Source organism: Strongylocentrotus purpuratus, unplaced genomic scaffold (assembly GCF_000002235.5).
Source record: "Strongylocentrotus purpuratus isolate Spur 01 unplaced genomic scaffold, Spur_5.0 spur5_scaffold_2, whole genome shotgun sequence".
Taxonomy (NCBI): domain Eukaryota; kingdom Metazoa; phylum Echinodermata; class Echinoidea; order Camarodonta; family Strongylocentrotidae; genus Strongylocentrotus; species Strongylocentrotus purpuratus.
In genome coordinates, this window is record NW_022145605.1 from 17,610,880 (window position 1) to 17,624,204 (window position 13,325).

Sequence of the window (13,325 nt, forward strand, 5' to 3'; positions counted from 1 at the left end):
GTATAATAGTTTTTGGGCCATGCTATTTCTTTCTAAATGCAACGAGCCATATTGCTCCGTTTAGTCTCATTTCACAACGCCCCCTATCGTCAGAGCATGGTCAGAGTCAGCACCATAACATGTTAGCCTATGGACGCTTTTTTTTAAAATCGTTAAAAATTCATTTTTTGTTTAAACGAAAAGCACATCCACCCCGACGTACGTTATCACTAGCTCTTTCATTGGAGCCCTCATGTCTCATTGACTTTTGAAAGTTCACCCATCGTAATTTTTCAAAATAGGTTGCAAGCTCGTCATTGCCTATAATACACATGTGAAACAAGTCTAACTTTGGACTCAGTTTGCTCAGCGATTTGAAGATTATAGGTCGAGCACACGAAACATAAAAAGCATGAATTATCATAGATCACTTCTGCCTATTTCATTATGTCCATTTCATCCAACCCCCCCCCCCCCACCGTAATTTTTCGATTTAGTAAAAGCAAACATTTAGCCGAGGTAAGCAAAAACATGAATATTCATGACACACCATGGACTATTCGGTTATTAACAGAGGGGTGCAATCGGTCATCACGTCAAACTCCCCTAATTGCCACCAAGTATTTCATATAATTATATAGTTTGGTATGTTTCTTTTACTCACTCATGAATTATTAAATATCAATGATGGTTTAAAGAAATGTAAAAGAAATTTTAGTTGATATTTATTAACAAAGTAATTTATATTTAGCAAAGCAATCTCACATACAAAATTACTATCAAGTGTCGTCTGCTACGCCGATTGTCGCCTGCTTCGTTAAAGGCACATATTTATCGTTTGGACTGTAAGGTATACCAGGGAGATTTGTATTTTCATACAGTACAACGTATAGCAGGAAAATGTTGTATATGCGGATCCTTTTAATGATTACGTAATGGAAGTGGCGAGGCGGTATGGTTTGAATAACTTAGGCAGGTGAAAGTTATTGTATTGAGAAGGAGAGGAATGTTCAGAAAGGCATAGAGAGGGAAGTGGGCGTGGTAGACTTTGCACCTACATATACGAGAATACACCCGACGGCGCGGTGGCCTGTACTTATAGCGCGCGAACACATCACACCCAATGGCATACACCGTATACCCTGCAACACAGTGGAACATTCTAAGAAATTAACAAATTATCTACAAAATGGACCTCTTGAATCATCTGAGAAGTAACTTACCCTATTCTGATTACTTCAATGAATGTCAAGATAACAATGGCTGCTTTTCCATCCAAAAATAAAACTAGTTTGCAATTAGAAATAGTCAATTTCTCGATAATTTCACAAAATATATTTGCCGCCGCATTCAATATGACGTCATTGACAGCTGATTGGCTAGTTTGGTAGTGACGTCGAACGAGCTATGTTTGTGCTGCAGTGATCGAGCGAGCGAAAATGAGACAATCGGAGCAATATGTATGGGTTTGAAACATCTTGTTTTCCAAACTGACTTCAAAGATTATAAGAAAGCTCGCAACTGAATAAAAAAGATCTTTATTTCTAGAACTCAACCTTCTCTTTAAAACTCGTGCACGACACTCCCTGACCGATCCTATTTCTGAAGGTTTTTACCTATCTCCTGACCATCTGGACTATCCAGGGTATACGGATAGTACCATACGCAAATGTTAGTTTTTTTTTCTGCTGAAAATACAATAATTAACAAGTTGTGATGATCGTATACTCTAGTTGTTAAATAAACTTTAAAGGTAAAGACCAGTTTTGGAAACGCTCCCCTCTCAAAAAATGAAACGGAAGCTCTTATTACCAATCATGTGAAAGAATATGCTTTGACTAATACGTGATGATACAAATTTTGCCGGGAAACCGCCTACTAATTGATATATTTGGTAAATTATCATATCTATGCGGCCTGGATTGATATCGCGTAGTCCCATATACATCTTTCTGTGTACAGCGCTTGTAACTTTACCAAGACTGGGCCAAATTTCTTATCATCCTGTTGATTCCAGAACCTTGCAGTACACGCCAAAATGCTAGATGATCAACCTTTTCTGATCAATTCCACAATTTTTCTTTCACAATGCAATCGCAGGACCAGAACTGGTCTTTACCTTTAAACCAGTCTATAGATTTGTCAACTATATACCACGGTTCAGAGATAAAAGGAGTTTTGGTATAAATGCCGGAATAAAACTTGTCATGTTGTAAATCAACGAATACCGCGAATATTATTGCCCATTATCCATGGCTTGGGGTCAGTCATGGCAATCGCTTGTTTTCATCAATGACGTCGAGATTGAGTGACCCTTTTGCTTTAAAACCGAATCGCTCTGGTGTTTATGCATTTATTACTTTATTGTTGGTTCGGATTACCCTTTTCAAGAACCTTCGACATATATTTAAAAGATGGGAAAATAGGTTATTATACAAATAATACACAGCAGTGAGTGCATTACTAAGAATTACCCACGCAAGGTACCTTTGGAACACGCCCGATGCGAAAGCCGAGGGTGTTTGGACTGTTTTGAAGGTACCGAGTGTGGGTAATGTTATATGCCCGAACAAAATGATGTGTATTAGGCCTATTTGTTTTATAAGATTATGTTTTATTTGTTATATCAGATGATGTTTTATAACATGATTTTACTAATGACCGGTCATTACCATTGGATAATGACTGGTCGTTTTCTAAATTACGCGTTAGGCAAAATAAATGCCTGGTCACGTGTACGCTCTCAACCAATCATTTGATTAGGATCGACGTCATCATCTTATAATAAAGGTTATTAGGATTTGATTTGTAACATTTATAGGCTTTATATGTAATTATCTTGGTTATCTTTCATGAGGCTGGCATTTCTCCGTCTCGGATCTACTTATTAATAATATTATGCATTTATAGATTTGATTAATTCGTTTGCACAATGTTTTTAAACTGAAAGTCGAAATACTATCAGCAACAATCACCCTTTGGGGGTAGGGTCAATAGTTTAACTTAATTTCTTTCTATAATATATTCGCTGCTTCATCGATATAGTTTGGTTTCACTCCAGTGGCCTTGCAACAAATACTGATGCTACCATAACCAATCAATCACCATCAACTTCTGTAGTTTGAACAATAGAAATTAAGTTTCGGTTTTATATTAAGTGAGTTCACTTCAGATGTAAAAGTGGAGGAGGTGATCAAAGATGTGGATGGTCGTTTTATTTTATTAAAAGGTTTAGTTTTGGATATTAGGCTCTTAATAGGGAATGTGTTTACTTCCCAACAAGAGGAAATATTCAGCAACAAAAAAAACTCCCTTGGAAAAAATAGACTCTCGTATTTTAAATTTGGATTATTTGAATTATTCGATTATTCTAGGGGAAGACTTTAATGTTATTTTTCATGAAAACATTGATGACATAAAAGCTACGAGAGTAGTTAGATCAACCGTTGTAAATTATTTAGAGACGTTTTTTGAGGAAATTAGATGTGTGATGTATCGAAGATTAATCCGGATTTAATTAAAGTAGTATGCGTTTAGGCAAAATACGCCATGGTTAATAGGCTATTGGTTTATTTCAAATCAATTATTGGAACAAGCTGTAACTACTTGTGAAAATATGCAGTTGATCACTCCTGACCATGCTGGAATTATTCTGGGAATTATTCTGGCAAATTAGTGTTTGAAGATATGAATGGAAGATCATATTGAAAATTTGATAATAGTCTTTGTTTAGACAAAAATGTTTTTGGAAGGTATGATAAATGAAATTAATTTGATTAAAAGAAATTGGGAAAATATATTTGACAAGAGAATGTTATTTTGGGATTATTTGAAAATGAAAATGACAGCATACGCAAGTAAATTTTCGAAGGAAAAGGCAAAAGAAAAGAAACAGAACATTCAAAGGCTAGAAAATGAAGTAAAACAGCTGAAAGGTGAATTAGTTAGGTTTCCATTGAAGTTGGAAGAATCGGAAGAAAAGAAAAAACAATTAAATAAATTGCATGAGGAGTCTATAGAAGGAATAAAGATTAGGTCACGAGCTGCGTGGTACGAGGAAGGAGAAAAGAACAAGGAGTATTTCGAGCAACTGCTTAAGTCAAAATAAGAAGAAAACCGTGGTAAGGGAATTGCTTGATGCAGGCCTGATAACATCCCGATTTTTGTTTGGATTTTTTTTTTTAATCATGATTTTTTTTCTTCCAAAAATGGACAGTTCCTGAGATCGAAGTAAATCCGGTTTAAAATTAGGGGGAGTGAGGTGGGGTGGGGGTGTTGTTCCATGACTTGCAAGCGCTCAGATTTCTAAAAACCTTTTTTTTAACTCTCACTTAAACCCTTTTTTTAGCGCTCACTATCACCTCTGATGATGAGAGTGAAAGTGTTGTATATAATAGGAACATTATTTTGGCAATGAATAGAAAGTCGTCTACAAATTCATATGAGGAAAAGATAAATGTTTTTTAATGAAGACACGGAAAATTTGTTTTCCAAAAATTAAGAGAAGATGGAAGGAAAGCATGCATGTGAAGTTAAAATAACAAAAGATTAGTGCTTTGAGGTATTAAAGGCAATTAAATTAAACAAGTCTCCGGAGAATAATGGCCTTACAGTTGAATTTTGAATTACGCTTTGGTTAAATATCGGAAATGTTTTGGTAGATGCTTTAAATGAAGGTTATGAGATGATCAATATCACAAAAAGGGGTTATTACTTTGATTGAGAAGGAATGGAAAGACCCTCGATACACAAAAAAAATATAGGCCAATGATATTATCAAATGTTGATTACAAAATGTTGTCAAAATGTTAGCTATATGAATAATCGAAATATTGGAGAAGCGATACTTTTAATTGATGATTATGTTCTGTTTTTTAATGAGGATTCAGATGATAAAGCTTGTAATTATTAGATTCAGTTGATTTGAAAAAGTATTCGTAACATTATCTAACATATTCAGTTTCTCATACTTTCCTCTTTAGAAATATTTGGGTTCGGTCCCTCATTTTGTTCGTGAGTAAACACTATTTATAGTAATATAAGCAGTTGTGTTATGAATGGGAATTTCGCTACTGGTTACTTTGATATTAGGCGAGGAGTCAAGCAAGGAGATCCACTCTCGCCCCATCTATTTTTTCTCGGAAGAAATATTGGCAGCAGTATAGTGAGGAATGATGAGGTTATTAAGGGCGTTAATATTGGAAGAATTACAGTCAAACAAGTTTTATATGCATATGATAAGACAATATTTGTTCGAAATAAAGAATCTGTAGAAAAAAAAATTTAAGGGGGGGGGGGGGGGACATTTGCTATTTACCCTCTTCCCTCAGTCCATGAGACGTCATAGAAACAAGCCCTTTGATGTGAAACAATGGTATTTTAAAATTTTACTTTAGAGGCGACTCTTCCTCAAACTCAAAGCCAGCTTTGGAGGGCTGATGAAATAAATGATTTTCATATTATGGATCAAAAGAAAAATGTGAATACATCATCAAATTAATCTTCATTTCTTCATTTCTTTTCCCCTACACAAATTTTCCCCCGACATATTTTGTTTCTGGGGAAGAGGCGCGGATGTTTCAACCCCCCGGATCTACCTACGTTTAACATTATATTTCCAGAAATGTTTTCATCTCTTTTTGAAACAACATAAACCCATTGCTTACTGGAACCAAGGGGTTCCCGTGATAAACCGATGAGAAATCAGAAGTCAGCTATAGTTAATTAGCCTTCATTTTTCCATGTCTTTTTTCCATTTCTTTGACAGACGTGTGTCCTGTGTTCAAGCAGCGTTTCAATTCATCCTCGGATCACTAACCATGTCAAGAACGTATACTGATATATTCTACAAAGAGTAAGTCCTTTTTTACGGAGCCCGGAAAGGGACATGTGAAAAATATTTGTATCTCATTAAAACGAGATAATATTTCATTTTAATGAATTAATAAATTATCTCTTTAAAACGAGATAATATCTCATTTGAGTGAATTAATTATCTCATTAAAACGACATTATTCTGAATAGGTGAATTTGTGCACCGTACCATATACCAAGCAGCTATAGCTATCTACGACTTCGCACATATTTTGGTCATGGCGCTGACGTACGTGTGGAGGGGATCGGGGTCGCTATTCATAAACATGACGAAGGGGTCACTACTCGTAAGGACCGCTATTCTTAATACGAAACGAGCGTCTCTATTCATAAAACGAGGAAAGGGTCGCTATTCATAATACGAAATAAGGGTCGCTATTCATAATAAGAAATGACGGTCGCTATTCATAAAACGAGAAGAGGGTCGATATTCATAAAACGAAATGAGGGTCGCTGTTCACAATAGGAGTAGAGGGTCGCTATTCATAATAGAAGTAGAGTGTCGCTATTCATAATACGAAATGAGGTTCGCTATTCATAAGATAGAGTTAGGGTCGCTATTCATAAATTTAAATAGGCCTAAGCAATAAACAAAATGCTTATAACAAAGGGAAATATTAGACGAAGGACACCCCCAAGGCTATGGTGTAGCTGTGGGGCGGGGGCGACACAAGGCCCTTGATATCTGTCCTTTTTAAGTAGGTATATTTCACCTTTCATCTTTGAAAATTATATGGAGACATCTCCCGCTCCTGTGGTAACGAAAAAAAGGAAAACATTAAATCATATTTTTTTTAAATAAAGCCTGTTTCCGAATAAAACAAAAATTCTGACATTAATCGCAATATGTTCATACACAAAAATTAGCACAGTATGTGTTGAAAATTTTGCTCTTTCTACTCAAGCACCTTGTATATTTTTTAGTTCTAAGAGCCAAAGTTAAAACTGTGGAATGAATGTCTTGATAGGTAGATAGATAGGCATCGTGTAAGAAAACAATTGGAAAATGTTGCTTATGCAGTAAGTAAGAATACTGTGAAGTTTTAGAATGATCACAGTGATGAGAAATTGACTCATATTTCCTGAAACATGTATATACTGCACACAGAAACCGGCCATCACACCATCTGGACAGGTGGCATAAAAGTTTTGTCAGAAATTTATAGCTTATTCTCGTCATAATTGAAAAGGAGGTTATTTGAAGAGTAATCCTTTTCATGGGACTAAGAAAAATGACACAAAAAGATAGAGAAAGCTCACCAATTATTTTTCGTCTTTAGTCAAACTCAGCTTTGTCTTTAATTCTTCTTTTTAAAGAGGAGAATGAAATGAATGCCTTTAAGAGGGTGGGGGGTGATGTGACACCCCTTCTCCCAGTGGTGTAGCGTGGCCCCAGATTATTACAATTCGATTTTTTTTTTAAAACTATAGAAGCTAAGGTTTTTTGTATGACTAGGAATTTATTTTTAAAAAACCAAAGATCCCACATTTCACCTGGGATCGTTTAGCATTTTTCACGCTCCCCTCCCCCCTTTTCCATTCACCTTTTCCCTCTGTTTTTAAAAATATTTTTCTTTCTTTCGTTCCCTTGTGTACCGCCATAGATGTAAACTGTTGGACCAAAGCTTTGCCTTCGCCACTTCGTATTGGTTTTACGACGTGGTAGCTATGTATATGGTTTACTGCAGGGAGAAACAACTGATGGAAACAACCTGGTCGACGTCTCTGAGAAGGTTTTTGCGAGAACATCCCTTGGTGTGTGTCCATCATGTCCTGGTCGCTGCTGGGGGCTACCCCCTCGTACTGGTAAGTACAGTCAAACCTGCTTCAGCGACCACCTGTATAGAAAGACCAGCTGTCTACAGAGACAACATTTTTTGTTTCCCATGAAAATGGTTTATCATTGAAACATGTAATTTAAGCACCTGGCTATAAAGACCACTTATCTTGTCTCCCTTGTGTGGTCTTTATAGACAGGTTTCACTGTCTAACGATTAAACCCATATCAGGCCAGTTTTCTAAAAATGTAAATAAATGAGCTTTTCGTCCTCGAAATCGGCAGTTTGGCACCATGCAATCATTTGAATTTTCCACAATTTCATAGTTAAAACATAGATGTATGTCACACGAGCCAATAAGAATAGAAATTATATAAAATCAACAAGAAATTAATAATAATAATAATAATAATAATAGCCTAATAGTCCACTCCAAATTTTATTAAACCGAAACGGAAATTCTTTTTGCCCAATTGATCGTGAGCCCGGCAGCCACTGTGCAGCGCCAGATCGACGTTGCTCTATCCCTTATTGTTGAACGCCAAACAAGGTAGCAACAACTCCCATCTTTTAACGTCTTTTGGTATGACGCGGCCGGGGTTAGAACCCACGACCTCCCGGTTGTGAGGCGGACGCTCTACTGACTGAGCCAACACTCCGGTGGTTAAGTTCTAATACATTATTGACGTAGAGATTTCAATGATTATATCAATTAAATCGCTTTTTAATTGCTCTTATTCATGAACAACACAATTTACTGCTACATAAGTTGACTTAAAATATCCAACCATAGTTTGTAGGCCTACTTTCTGCTCAGGTATAATTTGTAATTTGGTGCTTTCAGTATCAAAAAAGGGGAAAACAGAGAAAGCGTTCCTAAATTCTAAACGGTCACATTTAGCTGCTATATAATAATTAAGCATCTGATTTTTGTTTAAAGGTCGAGTTCCGATCAAGGAAAAAATGATTTATCTTTCTTTTTATGTCAGTTTAGAAGAATATCTTAGAAAAAAATAATGTAGTCTTTCGTCTTTTTTGTGCATGGCTGATCGTCAACGAAACGGAGTAAGGTCTTTTGTCAGCTCTGTTTGTTACTACGGCAAGCAGCCAGTGAAAACGGATTTGTTTAACCAAACTGATGGAAATGCAAGCATTATTTAAACAAACGGAACTTTGGTATTTCTCATTTTTCCTGATTGAGAAAGGGCAGAAAATGATCTTTCTAGAAATGTGATTTTCTCTTTGAAATTCAGATACCGTCCGCCAAATGAATTTCTGGTACCCTCTCTTCAAGTGTTTTAATCAATCGTGCGTGAAATGTGCATCATAAGAGTTGCATCAAATAAAAGAGGGAGATCTAAGCTTTACAAATATGTGTTATTTATTCATTATGATCGTGATTAAGTTATGAAAACACATCGATAATTCTCGGTTTTGTATATAATGGTCTACTCCTTCCAGCGACCACCCTGGTGTGTGTATGCGTGCATGTGTGTATGCGCATTGGTCTGCCTATACGGATAGCTGAACATTAATTTTGCTCAGAGTCAATTTCCTACACTAACCGAATTATTAACTTCAACCATGGACCAAACACTATATATACCTAACTCAACCCTAACTTAACATAAACCCCACTGACAACCCTTATTCTCACCCTAACCCTAACCATATTAACCCTCGACCAAATGCAACTGTCACCGGAACATTATTTTGTGGGATCACCTTACGCGCATGCAATATATCCTGGGGAGTGTTTCACAAAGACTAAGATCGACTTAAAGTTGGACTTAACTGTGGCAGGCCGTTCATGCCACTGGTTGCTCTCACCACTGGTCTCTCAATTATGATCTTTAGATAATATTTTTTCCTTCAATAATGAACTATCAAAAAATGTATATTCTGTAGATTTGTGACCACGGTTGGTACATCCATTGAGAAACCAATGCCAGTGAATTATGAGAGAAAATAGTGGCATGAACAGCCTGCCATAGTTAAGTCCAACTTAAAGTCGTTCTTAGTCTTTGTGAAACAGTCCCCAGGACATATATCGAATCCATTATTTGCTCCTTTTCTCCGCAGCATTATCGCTTTGGAAAGGCAGCTTTTATGATTGCTTGCGTGCAGGTCACCGAACTTAGCACACCGTTTATCAACATCAGAAAGATCCTAATCAAGGTAAGCATATCAATTAAGAACAAAAAATGAATTGGGGGGGGGGGGGGGGGGGGGAGGGGGCATTATTTTTTTTGGTTGTATCTTAAAGTTGTGTAATTCAGGTTTAAAGGGAGGGTGGAGGATGCCAGCGACTGTATAAAGTGCGGTCTTACCTTCGAGAAATAACTTTACTTATTCTGAGAGATTTATTATAATCTTGCCCATTAAACTACAAGATTCTCCACCAAAAGTGTATGAGAGAGAGGCATAAATCAAGAAAAGTGTACAATTTCTCAGTATGACATGGGCATCGTCATTTTCTTGATAACATTACGTACGATGTGAAATCGTTTATCAAGTAAATGTATACAAATGTATGGATGCTTCCTTCCTATAGGTGTGTGTGGTGATGAAGCATTTCATTCACAATACTATTATCCTTTGTACTACAATTACGAGAAGTTAAGTTGCATGAATAAGTTGGTGCTCTCCTGGGGTGAAGGTTTCTCATAAATGAAATAGATTTGTGAACTGCTATATTTTAGTATTTTGAATGATAACAATATATTTGTTCCTCTGTTATATGTTTTTCACCAAATATAATTTCAAATTTTTCAGCTATGATTTATCCTCATCGAAAAGTAAAGATTTTATTTTAAAAGTCTTTCCAACTAAAGCTTGGTGCATGGTACAATTACAACTTCAACTGGTATACGTCACATTAAATTTTTCCGAAAATGGCTGCGCCCATGTCATGCTTAAACGCATCACAATCATGCCAAGAATATCTTCATAGTTATTATATCTTGTACATTTTCGTAAGGAATATTGTACATCAAAGGGCAGGGGGGAAATCTCATTTTCAGAATACCTACACTCATTGTTTAGGGTGAGGTTTCCTCTAAAGACTGTGCTAGTTGCCGACGCACTCTCACTTGGGAGAAAGATTGGACAGCAGAGAAAACCCACTTAACCTAGAATCGGGTTGGAACTTCTGCGCTATAGTAGGCCTACCCATCCAAGTTGAAATTAGTATTCCTTCAAGTCAGTTTATCCTCACACTTATCAATAATGCTATGTCTTTATATTCCTTTTACAGCATTGCAGCATGGATTCGATGATGTTCAAAGTCAACACTGTTGTTGCCTTAGCGACTTTCTTTCTGACGCGGATTGTGCTCTTCCCAAACTTGTACGTCATCTATGCCTACTCATACCACCTGACTTTGTGGGAGGTCGCGACCTCGATGTATTTTGGCTGTCATCTTGTCATGTTCTGTGTGACGTTAATGCAGGTCACGTGGTTTGTGGGGTTGTTACTGCAGTTTCAAAAGATCACAAACCGAAGGCAATCAAGAACGGATACCAAAATGCGCACAGTGAACAGAATGGCCCGGTGCAGAATGGGCACCAAAACGGTCGTGAAAACGGGTATACGAAGAAATCGGAATAGATGTCTGCACTCTCGGTAGTGATTAATTGCGGTCATGTGATGCTTGACATCATATGCTTTTTATGGTTTCATTTAGTAATACATAGAAATTATTTCCTAATCATGTCAATTGTAATTATACCGAACTAGAACAAGTCAACTGCACTACATTTCTGGGACTTTATATCGATAGTGATTTATCTTGGAAATCCCACATTAATAATTTGAGCAAGGCCCTCTCAAGAAATACTGGTATACTCAATAGCCTTAAACACTTTTTCCCGAAGTAAAATGTTATCATCAGTTTATTCAAAAACCAAGTCACTCCCTTCCTCCATCAATTTAATGTATGCACTGTATACCTAGTGTTATATCGTGACTTTTACCATACAGTTAGTTTTGTTTGTTTGTTTAATTACTGTAGTCTGTAGTAGTTTTATTTCTTACCTTTTACCCCTTTGATTTTATATCTATGTTTATGGCATGTGTATTTGTATTTTTGGGGTCATTCTACTTTGTATCAATTATGTTTAATATTTTAGGCCTTATGTTCATTTTGATCTAGTTTTTAATTTGTTTTTAGTTTTTAATTTGTTTTTTATTCATTTGATATAATTTTCTCAATGTCTTACTGTATGTTGTTTGTCTTTGTTTTCTACAATGTATTCTATTTTTTTGGGGGGGGGGGGGTAAATCTTTGTATGTACAGGGTTCTTTTGTAAAGCAGGCCTTTGGCAATGAAAAGACTACCCTGTTTTTAAATAAAACTGATGATAAATAAATAAATAAATTCTGCTATAATGACTCCATACCTCACCTATATGGAATTTTTGCCTGGGGTAACACTTGTGAAAATTTAGTGAATATGCTTTTATGCATTCAAAAACGCGCTATATATTAGAAATATAAATCATGTAGGATATCACACCAACAACCTGTTCCATGAAAACAGAATCTAAAATTACCAGACTTACTCTACTACAATGTTGGTATATTCATGTATAATTTATCTGCTAATAACTTACCTGAAATATTTTTACAAAATGTTTCGGAAAAATAGATCCCTATATGCTTATCCCACACGTCAGAGCAACGCATAACACCTTCCACGTAGCCGAACTGTTTTTGCCCCCAAAACGATGTTTACAGGACCCAGATACTGGAATGCCCTACCGTTAGAGTTAATTGAAGTCCTTCCTTATAAACGTTCAAACGTTAACTGAAGGAACTGCTTTTCAAAGCATATCTTGATGTATAACTTTTGCGTGCAAGCGCGTTGGGTTTGGCTGTCGTGCTTTTGAAAATACGTCTAAAAATAAAAATAAAAAAAACAATAAAACATCCTTACTTTTAAATCCGAGAGTGCGACGGCTGACACAGTGTGCTTGCTCGCTTCGTTATTCTTAATTGTATGTATGTAATATACAAATGTAATCATTTTATTATTATCTGTAATGTTCGTTTACCAGCTGAGCAACCATTGTACAATATTTAAATACGTGTACTTTTGTCTACACTGTAAGAAAGGAAGGGACAGTATAAACAGCACCACTGCATGTTTCTTTCTAATTTCCCTTTTTATTTTTTGATTCATTTAGACTGGTCACTAAATAAAAGCCTATAAATGTGAAAGAAAACACGCGGTTTAATCATTGGTATGTTTTGTAAACGAAAAACCAAACCAAACCAAACCAAGAAGGTGGAGATAATGAGCACGTAAGAGAAAAGTAGAGAGAGGGGGAGAGAGGGAGAGAGAGAGAGAGAGAGAGAGAGAGAGCTAGGAGAGTGAAAAGAACAGAGACAGCTAGGCGGTGCGTCAATCAAAGTGGGGGAGCCGATGCACCAACACAAAGGGCATCTTTTGGAAAGAAGGGGCTCCTGCAAAGTGTAACCTCATAGCGACAAAAATATGATTTAAATTTGAGATGTATAATAAGATTTTACATATAACCCCTGCAATTCAATCTACAAGGAATCTTATTCCAAGATTTTCTCTCTTTACGTTATCAAGATGCTGCTTCAGCATCGTCGGCTTTGGAGACGTGAGTTTTGGTTTTCAAGATTCATTTGCGAGTGAATAAAGTGAGCGAGCTAATTAAAACAATT

General features: G+C 36.3%; 1 protein-coding gene across 1 annotated transcript; it reads left to right on the forward strand.

Annotated features, from left to right (window-relative positions):
• The first annotated feature begins 5,751 nt into the window (after positions 1-5,751).
• Positions 5,752-11,361, forward strand: LOC100888895 (TLC domain-containing protein 3A-like). Its single transcript, XM_030991324.1, has 4 exons — positions 5,752-5,833; positions 7,458-7,659; positions 9,714-9,809; positions 10,888-11,361. The coding sequence occupies exons 1-4, from the start codon at positions 5,799-5,801 to the stop codon at positions 11,257-11,259; spliced, it is 705 nt and encodes a 234-aa protein (XP_030847184.1). The 5' UTR covers positions 5,752-5,798; the 3' UTR covers positions 11,260-11,361.
• Positions 11,362-13,325: the final 1,964 nt, after the last annotated feature.